This window comes from Coregonus lavaretus (assembly GCF_964263955.1).
Source record: "Coregonus lavaretus genome assembly, chromosome: 38".
Classification (NCBI taxonomy): Eukaryota; Metazoa; Chordata; class Actinopteri; order Salmoniformes; family Salmonidae; genus Coregonus; species Coregonus lavaretus.
The window spans coordinates 17,089,680-17,105,984 of NC_140025.1; the positions used below are offsets into that span (position 1 = coordinate 17,089,680).

Sequence of the window (16,305 nt, forward strand, 5' to 3'; positions counted from 1 at the left end):
TACTAGCTCTGTATACTAGCTCTGGTCCAGAGTGTTATGGTTGAAAAGCCTCAGCATCAGCAAGCCACACTTAACTCCCAGTACCAGCACTAATCCCACTAAGCATTTACCTAAAGCAACGTCTGTTTTTGGTCCTCTCTGGACCTGCTGTCTTTTTCTTTTCTTTTTTTGGTGCAGTCCGGCCCGGCCTTGATTTCAACATCCAAGGACGTAGATTTTTGGTCGAGTCCGGACCAAATCTGAACCAATCATAGACGTCTATGTTTGGTTCAGTTTTGGTTCACCAGCCTTTATTTGGCCCAAACATAGACATCTATGTTTGGTTTAGATTTGGTCTGGTCCGGCCGGCCTTGATTTGGCCCAAACATAGACGTCTATAATTGGTTCAGATTTGGTCCAGACTGGTACAAATCTGAACCAGTCATGGACATCTATGTTTCACAAGTTTGGACAGCACAGTACAGTAGAGTAAAGCACAGCACAGTACAGTACAGTAGAGCACAGTAGAGTACAGTAAAGTAAAGTTACCCTACTTTACTCTAATGTACCCTACTCTACTGAACTAAACTGTACTGTGCTCTACTGAATTAAACTTTACTGCACTCTACTCTACTGAATAAAACTCTACTGCACTCTACTCTACTGAATAAAACTCTACTGTCCTTTACCGTACCACCCTCTACTGTGCTCTACTGTACTAAACTGTGCCGTAATGTGATGTTTAAACCTGTGAAACATTGCCTAGATGTCTGTGATTCGTTCAGATTTGGATCTGGTCTGCACCGACCAAATTTGTACTTGTTTGGGGGCTGGATTATTAGAATAATAACCAGCATGCTTTGCAAGTGTTTGGTTTTTACATTTACATTTTGGTCAGTGCATTCAACTAAGGTAGATACACAACAACATATCACAGTCATAGCAAGAAACTAAAAATCTGTAACCGTTACAGAGTTATATTGTAGTTGAAGTGGTCTGTTGGTTTATGCTATCAGTTGGGCTACTTTGAACATCATTGCGGCCTGTTTCAAAGCTTTTGAAAAGGCTAACATAGGTGCATGTGACAGATGGGATCAACAATAAATATTCTGTTGCAATATTCAGTTTCCTCTTTCCAATATAAAGAGGCTTGTAAAATTATCATTGTGACATAATATCTACTTAATTGAGAACTTATTTGCAGTTAAAATTTGGCCATAGATGTATTTTTTTAACATCTGTAAATTACATATTTTCAACTTCTGGAAAATACCTCTTTTAGACATCTGGAAAATACGTATTTTCACATTTCGTTCAGCACCTAAAATGCACCTGTTTTCAACATCCTGAAAATACATATTTTCAACGTCTGTAAAATACATATTTTACCTTTCATTCAGCACCTAAAATGCACCTGACATCAACGTTTGGAAAAGACATCTAAAAGATATATTTTCAATGTCATTTTGCTTACTGGGACAGGCCTATTTAATTAATTTAGAAAGGGGAAACACTTGAAAGTAGTCTCTTTTCAGAATAGTTCACTGAAGCATGCAGTAGCCTAGGGCTGTGTCCCAAATGTCACCCTATTCCCTTTAGTGACTACTTTTGAGCAGGGCCTATGAATAGAATAGGGTGTCATTTGTAATGCAATTTAGGAATATCACCAGCAGGACACAGTGTCAACAAGGACGAACCCACCACCCGCCTGGTGCCTTCATGTCTGGTTATGGCGTGTAAGCCCAACACTCTGGGAGCAATAATATCACCAGTCTCTTTGGTTGTTAACCAACCCACATAAACTATAATGGCCATATGACACGCAGACTTGAGATATACACGCAGACTGCTGCGTGTACAGTACCAGTCAAAAGTTTGGACACACCGACTCATTCAAGGATTTCTCTTTATTTGTACTATTTTCTACATTGTAGAATAATACCGAAGACATCAAAACTATGAAATAACACATATGGAACCATGTAGAAACAAACAAAGTGTTAAACAAATCAAAATATATTTTATATTTCAGATTCTTCAAATAGCCACCCTTTGCCTTAATGACAGCTTTTCACACTCTTGGCATTCTCTCGAGCAGTTTCACCTGGAATGCTTTTCCAACAGTCTTGAAGGAGTTCCCACATATGCTGAGCACTTGTTGGCTGCCTTTCCTTCACTCTGCCGTCCGACTCATCCCAAATCATCTCAATTGGGTTGAGGTCGGGGGATTGTGGAGGCCAGGTCATCTGATGCAGCACTCCATCACTCTCCTTCTTGGTAAAATAGTCCTTACACAGCCTGGATGTGTGTTGGGTCATTGTCCTGTTGAAAAACAAATGATAGTCCCACTAAGCCCAAACCAGATGGGATGGCGTATCGCTGCAGAATGCTGTGGTAGCCATGCTGGTTAAGTGTGCCTTGTATTCTAAATAAATCACAGACAGTGTCACCAGCAAAGCACCCCCACACCATCACACCTCCTCCTCCATGCTTTACGGTGGGAACTACACATGCGGAGATCATCCGTTCACCCACAACGCATCTCACAAAGACACGGCGGTTGGAACCAAAAATCTCCAATTTGGATTCCAGACCAAAGGACACATTTCTACCGGTCTAATGTCCATTGCTCGTGTTTCTTGGCCCAAGCAGGTCTCTTCTTCTTATTGGTGTCCTTTAGTAGTGGTTTCTTTGCAGCAATTCGACCATGAAGGCCTGATTTACACAGTCCCCTCTGAACAGTTGATGTTGAGATGTGTCTGTGACTTGAACTCTGTGAAGCATTGATTTAGGCTGCAATTTCTGAGGCTGGTAACTCTAATGAACTTATCCTCTGCAGCAGAGGTAACTCTGGGTCTTCCATTCCTGTGGCAGTCCTCATGAGAGCCAGTTTCATCATAGCGCTTGATGGCTTTTGCGACTGCACTTGAAGAAACTTTAAAAGTTATTGATATGTTGAGTACTGACTGGACTTCATGTCTTAAAGTAATGATGGATTGTCGTTTCTCTTTGCTTATTTGAGCTGTTCTTGCCATAATATGGAATTGGACTTATAGGGCTATCTTCTGTATACCCCCCGTACCTTATCACAACACAACTGATTGGCTCAAACGCATTAAGAAGGAAAGAAATTCCACAAATTAACTTTTAAGAAGGCACACCTATTAATTGAAATGCATTCCAGTTTGTTTAACACTTTTTTGGTTACTACTTGATTCCATACGTGTTATTTCATAGTTTTGATGTCTACACTATTATTATACAATGTAGAAAATTGTACAAATAAAGAAAAACCCTTGAACCCTTGAAGGTGTGTCCAAATTTTTGACTGGTAGTCTATATCTGCTGATGTTGATTTAAAAAAATCAGAAATCAGCATCAATCAACATCAGTACTGTTACTTGACTCATTTCCCTCTAGTAACTTTTTTCTTCTACTCTTTTATTCTAATCTTCCACTTTAAAAAAAAATAATTCCTATCATGAGTATTGCAACCCGTCTGCTACTCAGGACTACAATTCCCACAATGCACTGCAACACAACAGGAAGAAACATCTAGCTAGCTTCACGTGCTCCTCTTCCTCAGCTTCAAACAAACGTATCATACCAAAAACTTCAGGTAAATGTAACTTGTAGCTATATAATCTAACAATGAACAATTGATCTTACATTGTCAGTCAGTGTCGTTGAATTTGGCATGTAAACGCATTACATAGTGATAGTGCAACGTCTTTTAAACGCATTCTCGTAAGCCTAGCTAACGTTAGCTAGAACGCTAACGCGGGGTCATTCAGCTCTCCTCATCAAATCAGTCTACACCGACTAATGCCGCGTTCAGAACAACTCAGAAATCTCCGACCTCCGAGCGTTCACGACAACTTGGAACTCGGAAAAAACGAGATCCGACTGGGAAATATTGTGGAAAAGTTAAGTAATTTCAATAATTCAATTGACAAAGTGAAACTCATATCGTGGATTAATTACAGAAAAAGTGAAATAGTTCAAGCCTGTATTTGTTTTAATCTTGATGATTATGGCTTACAGCTCATGAAAACCCCAAATTCAGTATCTCAGAAAATTAGAATATGACATAAGACCAGTGAAAAAAGGACATTGAATACAGACATGTCGGCCTTCTGAAAAGTATGTTCTTTTACATGCAGTCAGTACTTGGTTGGGGCGCCTTTTGCATGAATCACTGCATCTATGCGGCGTGGCATGGAGTCGATCAGCCTGTGGCACTGCTGAGGTGTTATGGAAGCCCAGGTTGCTTCGATAGCGGCCTTAAGCTCGTTTGCATTGTTGGGTCTCATATCTCATCTTCCTCTTGACAATACCCCATAAATTCTCTATGGGGTTCAGATCAGGTGGGATTGCTGGCCAATCAAGCACAGTAATCCCATGGTCATTGAACCAGGTATTGGTACCTTTGGCAGTGTGGGCAGGTGCCAAATCCTGCTGGAAAATGAAATCGCATCTACATAAAGCTTGTCAGCAGAAGGAAGCATGAAGTGCTCAAACATTTCCTGGTAGATGGCTGAGTTGACTTTGGACTTGATGAAACACAGTGGACCAACACCAGAAGAGGACATGGCTTCCCAAATCATCACTGACTGGAAACTTCACACTGGACTTCAAGCAACTTGGATTCTGTGCCTCTCCACTCTTCCTCCAGACTCTGGGACCTTGATTGCCAAATTAAATGTAAAATTTACTTTCATCTGAAAAGAGGACTTTGGACCACTGAGCGACAGACCAGTTATTTTTCTCCTTAGCCCAGGTAAGACACTTCTGACGTTGCCTCTGGTTCAGGAGTGGCTTGACACGAGGAATGCGACAGTTGTAGCCCATTTCCTGGATACATCTGTGCGTGGTGGCTCTTGATGCACTGACTCCTGCCTCAGTCCACTCCTTGCCCACATTTTTGAATGGCCTTTGCTTGACAATCCTCTCAAGGCTCCGGTTATCCCTGTTGCTTGTGCACATTTTCCTACCACACTTCTTCCTTCCACTCGACTTTCCACGAATACGCTTGCATAATGCACTCTGAACAGCCAGCTTCTTTAGCAATGATCTTTTGAGGCTTTCCCTCCTTGTGGAGGGTGTTGATGACTGTCTTCTGCACAACTGTCAAGTCAGCAGTCTTCCCCATGATTGTGAAGCCTACTGAACTGGACTGAGAGACCATTTAAAGGCTCAGGAAACTTTGCAGGTGTTTTGAGTTAGTAGCTGATTAGAGTGTGACTCCTTGAGTCTACAATATTGAACTTTTTCACAATATTCTAATTTTCTGAGATACTGAATTTGGGGTTTTCATGAGCTGTAAGCCTTAATCATCAAGATTAAAACAAATACAGGCTTGAACTATTTCACTTTTTGTGTAATTAATCCATGATATGAGTTTCACTTTGTCAATTGAATTATTGAAATTACTTATCTTTTCCACAATATTCTAATTTATTTGAGCTGCACCTGTATATTTGGAGTCTTTGGCCAAGTCGGGAACTCGGGCCTCTTTCCAGAGCTCCGACTTTCTGACCTGAAGATCAATGAGTCATGATTAATCTCGTATTTTTCAGAGTTCCCAGTTGTCTTGAACGCACCAATAACACTGGTATAGACTAAGATTTTTATAACTAAACCAAGCTAGACCACAGCCTGTCATTTCTAATGGGAACAAATGAGTCAGTGGTTCGAACAAGCAAGGAGGTGGGCAGAGTCAGGCTGGGATAGGCTCCTATTGGCGTGTTCTAGCCTGCATCTGCATATTTCCGTTAGGGAACACCTACTCTGAAGTGTGCCTGTGCAATAACACAATTCGCCTTTGCGCTCCTTCTAAACAATGCAATTTTTAAAAAACGTTTAGAAAGGGTAAAGTTCCCTTTTAATCGCTACATTGGTGGCTGCTGTGGGATAGTCTCTCAGGCCACTGTTGGATGTGTTCCCCTGTTTTATGTGCAGGGACCTTCCAGAGAAAGGGGATAGTGAAGCCTCCCTGTATATGAGTGAGTTACTGCCTCTGCACAGAAGTCCAAGCTTTTATGGTACAGGTAGTAGTGCACAAGGTCCCCGGTTCAAACCCTACTCTGACCTTTCCTCTAGCAATTCCATGGCAACAGAATTCCTGAGACTCAGATTTCTCACTTTAAAATTATACCAAACAAAAAACATTGATTTTAAAGTTTAACAAACCAGACAACTCTATGCACATTTGAACTGTGCAGATAAAGTTTCGTAACACAATAAAACTGAGGGAGATTTTACCGTAATTCTGTTACCAAACTTTGCATTTGCACAGTTTTTGCAGTAAATTATTGTTTCGTTTTTTTTACTGTGTAAATTATTCAATGTAGTCATTGTGCATAGTTGTATGGTTTCTTAAACTTTCAAACCAATGTTTGTAATATATTTTAAAGTCTCAGCATAATTCATTTACAGTCGAATTGCCCCCTCCTCAATCACTACTTAAATATACTAAACAAAAATGTAAATGCAACATCTAAAGTGTTGGTCCCATGTTTCATGAGCTGAAATAAAAGATCCCAGAAATGTTCCATACGCACAAAAAGCTAATCTGTGCTCGTCGTCCTCACCAGGGTCTTGACCTGACTGCAGTTCGGCGTTGTAACTGACTTCAGTGGGCAAATGCTCACCTTCGATGGCCACTGGCACGCTGGATAAGTGCGCTCTTCACGGATGAATCCTGGTTTCAACTGTACCGGGCAGATGGTAGACAGCGTGTCGTGTAGGCGAGCGGTTTGCTGATGTCAACGTTGTGAACAGAGTGCCCCATGGTGGCGGTGGGGTTATGGTATGGGCAGGCATAAGCTACGGACAACAAACACAATTGCATTTAATTTAATTTTGAATGCACAGAGATACCATGACGAGATCTTGAGGCCCATTGTCGTGCCATTCATCCGCCTCATGTTTCGGCATGATAATGCAAGGCCCCATGTTGCAAGGATCTGTACACAATTCCTGGAAGCTGAAAATGTCCCAGTTCTTCCATGGCCTGCATACTCACCGGCCTGCATACTCACCAGACATGTCACCCATTGAGCATGTTTAGGATGCTCTGGATCGACGGTTATGACAGCGTGTTCCAGTTCCCGCCAATATCCACCAACTTCACACAGCCATTGAAGAGGGACAACATTCCACAGGCCACAATCAGCAGCCTGATCAACTCTATGTGAAGAAGATGTCGCGCTGCTTTAGGCAAATGGTGGTCACACCAGATACTGACTGGTTTTCTGATCCATGTCCCTATCTTCTTTCTTTCTTTTTTTTTTTTAAGGTATCTGTGACCAACAGATGCATATCTGCATTCCCAGTAGGGCTGGGCGGTATACCGTATTTTACAATATACCAGTATTGATGCACGGCCCGGTTTGGGTTTTTACTTTACCTTCTACAACGGTATTTGAATGTTTGGTTTGTTAAATGTGATATCCCATGTGTAATGTCAATTTTTATAGTTTACTTCGCTACTTGAGTCATCTCTCTCCATGCCGCTTTCCACACAGACCTAGCCCCGCCCGCTGTCACTTAAGGCACGAGACACTTGCGTTTAGATTCCTAATGGTCAATTCAGCACATGCAACAATGTTGATGACAACGATGCTGTTTTCACTTGCTTCTTAATATAAATCCACTAGCGTTCTATAATTAGACTATTAGTTTGTGTTTCTTACATCTGCAAAACAGCTAGTTTGTCATTTCTTAGTAAGTTGGGCCTAAATCTTGTTAGCCACTAATGCTAATCGCTAGCTAATACATGTACTGAGTCAGAGCAAACGAACTAGCTATACAGCCTGATAATACCAGTAATGGTATAGACCTACATCTGTATGTTTTTTTGTGCAACAGTATCTTCTAAATCAAAGAGGAATATGTTAGCTACATGAAGTAGCTAAGAGAAAACATAGGGTCCCCTAAGAATCACTTGTCAACACTTTGGTTGCTACCCTGTCACAATAACTCCTCCCTGGCATTTTCATTTGTTGTCATTTCAAACACTGCATTCAAAGTGCTCGCTATTATATTCTAACTATAGAATTAGAATAATCAGTATTTTTCCATGATTCCAACAGTTCGCCCAAGTGTTTTGCTCTAAATTGCAACATTTGGTTAAAAATAAGGCATAGATTGTTTGCCCATATCGTGCCCTACATGGCAGTGTGGAAATGATCTCAAATGAGTGCAGGAAATGCAGAAATTGATGAAAATGCTGAATATTATGTGGTTGAATTGAACAGGATAAAACAATCAGAATGGAGAAAGACCCATTGAAATCACTTAGAATGTATGTGTTGCCACCCTAGGGTCACGCACTACTCATAAAGCAAATGTTGAACTTTTATTATTCAAAAACATCAAATATTGTCTAATTAAAAAAATATTGTGATATGATATTTTGGCCATATCGCCCAGCCCTAATTCCCAGTCATGTGAAATCCATAGATTAGGGCCTAATGAATTTATTTAAATTGACTGATTTCCTCAAATGAACTGTAATATTTTTGTTCAGTGTAGGTTTATGACCCACAGCTACTTAAATATGTCTATGCACCACAGCATCGTGCCTAGCAGTTTATTAAGGTGAAAGTTAGTTGTTTATGAGTGTATAATGGTCATCAGACATCGTAAATGGCACCCAGAAATGGCACTTAGCCTAATCCTTTTGTTTTTCCACACTTTTACATGGCTGGAGGCGTTTGGTGCAGTTAAAACACTGCTTGTTAAAATGTCGGAAATATGTGAAAATACTGTCATGAAGTTTTAACAGCTTCATGAAATGTAAAGAGCTTCTATTGAACTCAGTCATTGGTTGCGCTCCCTAAAAGACATTTATGCCTATGGTCAGTGGTCTCAGAATTATCGCCACCCAAGGCGCTGTTTGGGTTCATTTAGTGCAGTTGTTATTTCTTGGCTGAAATGACTTCCTATGACCATCCAATAACCCCTTGACCTCTACCAGTTGTCTGAAATCTATCCTGTCTCAGAGTTCCAGCACTTTGTGTCAACCTTCGGATGACAGACATTTACCTAATAGTTCTGTGTGTGTCCATCTCTGTACAGCATCTAGTCGGGCCAAATGAGTGGACCATCAAGGATGGCCTCATGACGTGGAGCACATCACTGTCCCCTGCCTGACATTGTGTGTAAACCAGTGGGCCAGATGTCCTATCCCACCCCCTTGTACTCCCACGCGGGCCGCGGGCCTTTCACTGACGTGTACGAGCCAGCTGAGGACACCTTCCTCTTGATCGATGCCCTTGAGCAGGATGCTGACAGACTGAAGAAAATTAGGTGAGCAGATTGTGACGATACCTGTGTTGTATTCATTAGTGCACACCGTAGCAAAACATTTTGCAACAGTAAATGCTTTGCAACAAAAATGAGTTTCTTATTGGACCAGTTCAGGTAGCCATTCCCTGTTTCGATCTGTTTGGTATCTAGTGAAAATGACCCTTGGTTGTGTTCATTAGGCACCAAACGGAAGAAAAGAGACTGAAAAGGGAGGGACTCCCTGGATTTGTCCAATAAGAATTTTCGCTTTCCGTTGCAAAACGGTTTCAAATGTTTTCTGTTGCGTGCCCTAATGAACACCACCCTAATACCTGTTACTGGTCAACAATACAGTTACTGACCTTTGACCCTCTCCTCCAGCCCCTCTGTGTGTCTAGAGGTGGGCAGTGGCTCTGGGGTGGTGTCCGCCTTCCTGGCATCCGTGATCGGACCTACAGCTCTATACCTGTGAGTAGGTGTGTGTGACAGTGAGTGAGCGAGGGACTCTGACTGACTGACTGTTTGTTGGTTTGTTTGTTAGCATGTGCGTTAGTAACATGCCTATATCTGTTTAGGACATTTTGTAAAAGATACCTTTGTCTAGAGGGCTTGTGACTTGTATGTGTGTTTGACTGGTGTGTGTGTGTGTCCTCCCCAGTTGTACCGACGTGAACCCCGAAGCAGCCCAGTGCACTCTGGAGACGTCTCGCTGTAACGGCGTTAGTCTGCAGCCCATCATCACGGACTTGGTGAGACACACTAGGGATGTGCATCTTTCCCTTTCAAAACGATTAAATACGTATCTAGATACATGGGCTCAGATACGATACGTTTTGGTTTGAAACGATTCAGTTTGATTAGAGGAACAAATTAATGCGATTCAGTTCGATGCCATCCGCCCTAACAATGTGAGTCGTTGTCCACAAAGCGGCACGGCGGGCTGTCTAGCTCCCGCCTATCCTTTCTTTGGATTGGTGGATACATCTCATTATTCTAATCCGTTTTTGAATATTCGATGGTTGTTGATGTCAACAACCTGTATTCAATGGAGAGAGATACTGTGCTACTAGCCTCATGACATGAATATGCATAGCCATCTTGAGACAACTCCGATATAAAGTTATCTTTCTCAATGTTGCCGGGATGTCACGTGTCCTACTTATCTCAATACACTCATAACAACTTAAGCATTACGAAACTTCTATTCGATCAAATAAATCTCACATAGCAGATAATCTATAAAAAAAAATTGCTGACCAAATTAGACACTCATTGACCTCCATACAAAAACTCCTTGCTTGGTGGGCGAAACAACGCTACCTGCTGGAGGGAGACAGATTTTCCACAGAGTTGGGACTCTCTCTTCCTCTCTCTCTGATTTACATTTTAGTCATTTAGCAGACGCTCTTATCCAGAGCGACTTACAGTTAGTGAGTGCATACATTAATTATTATTTTTTCATACTGGCCCCCCGTGGTAATCGAACCCACAACCCTGGCGTTGCAAACGCCATGCTCTACCAACTGAGCTACATCCCTGCCGGCCATTCCCTCCCCTACCCTGGACGATGCTGGGCCAATTGTGCGCCGCCCCATGGGTCTCCTGGTCGCGGCCGGCTACGACAGAGCCATAAGGGAAACTGGGCATCTACCACCCAACTATCAGATAAGGGGGGCAATGTTTGCTTTTTGTCCCCCCACTTTTGATCTGAAATCACCATGATCCACTAATACATTTTTCATTTTTGCAGATTCAAGGTGTTTGAGCTAGTAATGTATCAATATTTATCTTTAAAAACCAGCTATGATATAGCCAATGAATATATACCACAACTTTGGATTTCACCCCATCTCAAAATCGAATGCTTTTCATTTCCTCCTGAGTCAGGGTTGCCATGTTCGTAGTTTTCAAGCGAAATTGGGCTACTTTGAAAACGATGTCACGGGTGAAAATGTATTGTTCGCGGGTTTTTGGGCTAGATGAAAGTTGCACCGCGGACGCCATGGCAAATGTATTTCACTGTGACCTGCTCAGGGCCTAAAATGAACACCTGCCAAATGCGGATAGATTTGGGCATTGGCGGGTCTATTTCACCAGCCACGTTGGCGGGTGGTCAGAGCTCCACAGTGTGAGCATTTCACTCGCATTTGTGAATAAAAATAGTCAAGTATGATCACATTCATAGTAAAATGCTGCAGTAGCTGTTTTCAAAGTATTTCTGCCGTTTGGCTTCATAGCTTGTAAATTAATCGCACAAAGTCAAGGAACTACGAATCCTATAGCCTATCCCACCTCGCGCTGGAACACTGCCTGGCTGGGGGCTGTGTGCATGTGAAGAGCGGAGTGAAAGATTAATTTTTAGAAGCTTTGCCCACAGGCATAAAAGTCGGTCTAATTTACTTGAAATGAAAGTCTACTGAAGTGAGACTTTGTCCTTGTTTCTTTGCTATTTACATTGTTTTGTTCACAAGCTAGGTTGTTTTTCAATGTTTGAGTTTAAACTGCTAGGGAAGGGAAGACAATGCTGCTACAAATCAGACTCAATCTCACAGGCACAACGTGACTCTAGTCACATTACCACGGTAACCTCATAGCCCTTAAAGGGGCAGGTTAACTTTTCTCATCTGTGATATATTTAGGTTAAAATACTCAGGTCACAAAAAATCATTAAATTAAACAATATACCACATTACTTCTTACTAGTAAAACATTTGTTTTAGAAACATTACAAAGCATGCTCATCCGTTTTTTGTTTTGTTGGTGTAATCTTTCAGAGAAAAACTATAATTTTGGCTGTTAAAAAAATCTGAGTGGCTGGTTTTAAATCTACCTGCCACAGTTGCTGGTGGACCAAAACGTTAATTTTAGGCCCTGGACCTGCTGCTGACTATCAGGCAGTGAGGCAGGCTGTTGCTGAGTGAGTGAGTCGTGGGGAGGGCAGGAGGGGTGTGTGTGTGTGTGTGTGTGTGTTGAGAGAGAACTGCAGCAGGCAGCATAGTCCACTATTGGTCACGTGAGTGAGAGGAGCCAGAGCAGCACTCGCGCTTGGCATGACACATTTTTACCAGTTGTAGTTAGGCTATTTAACTCGTCATTATGGAGACACCCCTTTTTATTCCAAACCATTTTCCATTTAAGTGAAAATGCCAGAGAAGCCAGTGTTTGGAGGATATATTGGCACAGATGTTGGGCAAACCGTGCCAATATATCCTCCAAACACCGGCACACACAGGCCTGGTGAGAAAGATAAACACACTTCCTCTCCATTTGTTTACCCCAACTTCACTTCTGTCCTTCTACGTTTTAGGTGGACTCTCTCTTGCCAAGGTTGTGTGGAAAAGTGGACGTTCTTTTATTCAACCCTCCTTATGTCGTCACACCATCAGAAGAGGTAGAAAACTAGACTACCATAGTGACGGAATTGTGTTTACAGTATGCGTGTTTGTATACTGCAACATCTGTGTGTGTGTGTCAGGTGGGTAGCCAGGGCATCGAGGCAGCCTGGGCTGGTGGGAGGTGGGGCCGAGAGGTGATGGACAGGTTCTTCCCCCTGCTTCCAAAGCTACTGTCTAATCAGGGGTTGTTTTACCTGGTCACTGTGGCAGAGAACAACCCAGGTGAGCCTCCCACTTCCTCTCTCGGTTTTGACTTCTTGGTTTGGGATGTATATCTCAGTCTACATTGATACATGCTACAATGGATACGTTACATACGGCCTGATGTTATTTGGCATTGATTAATTTTTTACTACCTTTGTGAGAAAAGCGGTCTACCCTGCATAGCTTGTTTAGGTCCATGGTTAGAATACCACTCCTTGGAATATGTTTCTGTCATTTGTGCAGAATGAGTGAGTGACACTATGACTGCAGTATGTAGGTGGGATCATTAAAATGTAATTACCATTGAAAACCACAACACTGGTCTCTGCAACAAAACAAAGTGTTTCTTATTGGACAAATCTAGACAATTCATCCCTGTTTCAGTTCGTTTCCTTCCATCTGATACCTAATGAACACTACCTTACTGTAACCTGTTTCTTCCACCAGAGGAGATCACCACTCTGCTGAGGAAGTCTGGCCTGCAGGGGGTGCCCTGTCTGTCCAGACGAACTGGGCCAGAGAGCCTCTCTGTGCTGCGCTTCCACAGAACAATGTGACCCTCCCTGTCCCTTGACCACAGCTGAACCACAGACGAGACCATGAACCTGCTGCTCCGACCACACCAGGACCACAGCGGGTTCAGCTTCATCTCAACAACCAGGAGTGGTAAACTGATCCCTCCCAAGGACAGGACCGTAAATTGAGTGAAAACCATCGGTCAAATAAGTGACCATGTCTCAAGACCTTTACCCAATGCACTATACAGTACAAAGGCTCACAGGTTGTCCATGCTAAGGAGTATTTAAGTTCCCTTGAACCTGTTTGTATTGGGAGAGGATCCAGTCTGTGTCAGTATTGAAGACATGTTGTACATGTACAGTACCAGGTTGAACTGACATGCTGACTACCAGTGATGTAAAGAACTTAAGTAAAAAATACCTTAAAGTACTACATAAGTAGTTTTTTGGGGTATCTGTACTTTACTATTTATATTTTTGGCAACTTTGACTTTTACTTCATTACATTCCTAAAGGAAATAATGTCCATACATTTTACCTGACACCCAAATGTACTCGTACACTAAATCAAGAGCATATCCCTGGTCATCCCTACTGCCTCTGATCTGGTGGACTCACTAAACACAAATGCTTCTTTTGTAAATTACAGTGCTATGAAAAACTATTTGCCCCCTTTCTAATTTTCTCTACTTTTGCATATTTGTGATACTGAATGTTATCAGATCGTCAACCAAAACCTAATATTAGATAAAGGGAACATAAGTGAACAAATAACACAACAATTACATTTATTTCATAAACAAAGTTATGCAACACCCAATTCCCCTGTGTGAAAAAGTAATTGCCCCCTTACCAGTGGCGGCTCCTGAACAAATTCTCAGGGAGGGCAATTTTTCTGATGATTTAGGTGACCTACACACATTTTTAAAAAGATATGTCCAGCAACAACATGAAGACAGGGGCAGCATATAAGTCAATACCAGAAGCATTTATTGACTGATCTCAAAAGTGTTGGCTTACAAAAGCAAAATAAGTTATCACAGTAAAAATAATCAAGGGTGTTCTTTCACATTCCTCAACACTGCATAAACAATATGCATTTCCATAAACAAATGAAATATCAGCTGAAAATACAGCATCTTGGTATTTGTTCAGATTGCAGGATCAACAAGAGCTTTTACCACATTTTTTGATATTGTTTAATCTTACCTTATGGCCTGCACTTGCTTGTGAAGCTGTCGAGGGCACGTTTGATAGAGACAGCATCGATGTCCTTCTTCTGTAGCTTCTGGTACAGAATGTCGACGTGGGGCATGATTTTGTGAAAAAGCCGCAGGAAAAAAATTAAATCTTCATCATGTAGTATCCTCACGTAGCCAGCTGCCTCTCTCAAGGTGTGCTGGTCAAATGAACCCAATGAACCCGTCCGGATGGCTTCAAAACATTATATGAGGTCGTCTCGATTCTCGTAGACAGTGTTCACGACTCTGCTGTTGCTAACCTCATCGTTGTGGCGGCGGACAGCTAGCCTGTATCCCTCATCCAGTTGAGTGGCAATATTCACTCTCCCAAAAGCAGACAATCTCAAACAGCTATATGTGGGTCTTTGACAGCTCATTTTTCTTAATCTTTTCTGAAAGATGGTGCATGTCGGTTACACCAGTCGCTGTCCAAGCGGTGCTGTCTGCCGTGCCGCCTTCAGGGTGGAAGAGTAAGCAGGGGTAGCAAAAAACTGCATTAGCTACATCGCAGCCTGCTAGCCAGGTTTTCCGTTCATACCAATTTTTGGAAAATCCTCGGGTGTAGGACTTCCCCCCTTTAGTAGACACCTGTTGAATTATTAAATTTGGTCTGGGAGGTCCTAATTGTTTCGTTGCCAATTTATCTTCATTTGTTCGCCGACAAAAAGGAACTTCTTTCAAAGACACAATCGAGTTGGACTGAAGCCTAGCCATTTTGATAGTAGTAGTGAATTGATTGAGGCTGCTACCTGGTCTTTTCTTAGTTACGTTCATTCATGGTTACGTTATGTATGACGAAAGCGCGTAAGTGCATGCCCACAGACACCCATAGAGAATGTATTGAAAGCTTTGAAATGTGACAAAAATAGATTTTACATGGGAGTCTATGACAGACTTCTGGGCGATTTTCAACCTGACTGAAATCGCCCAAAAAACGGGCGGGGCCATTTGAAGCACGACTTTAGCCTGATTTGACATTTAGTGGCTGGCAGATCAGACGTGAACACTGATAACTGCTGTTGCCGTGATATAATTTTTTATAAATTTATAAAAAAAAAATATTTTTTTTATTTTTATTTTTTAATAATTGATTAGAAAAAAAATCCCTTCCTTTTCCCGTTTGGCAGTGCGTCGCCCATATCGCCCTATTGAACAAGCCGTCCCTGCCCCTTACACTCAATAACTGGTTGTGCCACCTTTAGCTGCAATGACTCCAACCAAATGCGTCCTGTAGTTGTTTATCAGTCTCTCACGTCACAGTGGAGGAATTTTGGCCCACTCTTCCATGCAGAACTGCTTTAACTCAGTGACGTGTGGGTTTTCAAGCATGAACTGCTCGTTTCAAGTCCTGCAACATCTCAATTGGGATTAGGTCTGGACTTTGACCTGGCCATTCCAAAACTTCCAATTTGTTGCTTTTTAGCAATTGTCATGTAAACTTGATTGTGTGTTTTGGATCATTGTCTTGCTGCATGACCCAGCTGCGCTTCAGCTCACAGACGGATGGTCTGACATTCTGATACAGAGCAGAATTCATGGTTCCTTCTATTAAGGCAAGTCGTCCAGGTCCTGAGGCAGCAAAGCATCCCCAAACCATCACACCACCATACTTGACCTTTGGTATGATGTTCTTACTGTGGAATGCAGTGTTTGGTTTTCACCAGGCATAAATGG

At 42.1% G+C, this 16,305-nt stretch overlaps 1 protein-coding gene across 2 annotated transcripts; it reads left to right on the forward strand.

The window, feature by feature from the left end:
• The first annotated feature begins 3,502 nt into the window (after positions 1–3,502).
• Positions 3,503–14,054, forward strand: LOC311112452 (methyltransferase N6AMT1-like). Of its 2 annotated transcripts, none has more exons than XM_084155586.1 (7): positions 3,503–3,598; positions 9,064–9,294; positions 9,655–9,741; positions 9,932–10,022; positions 12,581–12,664; positions 12,749–12,890; positions 13,320–14,054. In XM_084155586.1, exons 2-7 carry the CDS (start codon positions 9,164–9,166, stop codon positions 13,427–13,429), a joined length of 645 nt encoding a protein of 214 aa, XP_084011712.1. In that variant the 5' UTR covers positions 3,503–3,598; positions 9,064–9,163; the 3' UTR covers positions 13,430–14,054. The 2 variants fall into 2 exon arrangements, with proteins under 2 accessions (XP_084011712.1, XP_084011713.1); XM_084155587.1 differs by lacking the exon at positions 3,503–3,598 and adding an exon at positions 5,946–5,984.
• The last annotated feature ends 2,251 nt before the right edge of the window (positions 14,055–16,305 follow it).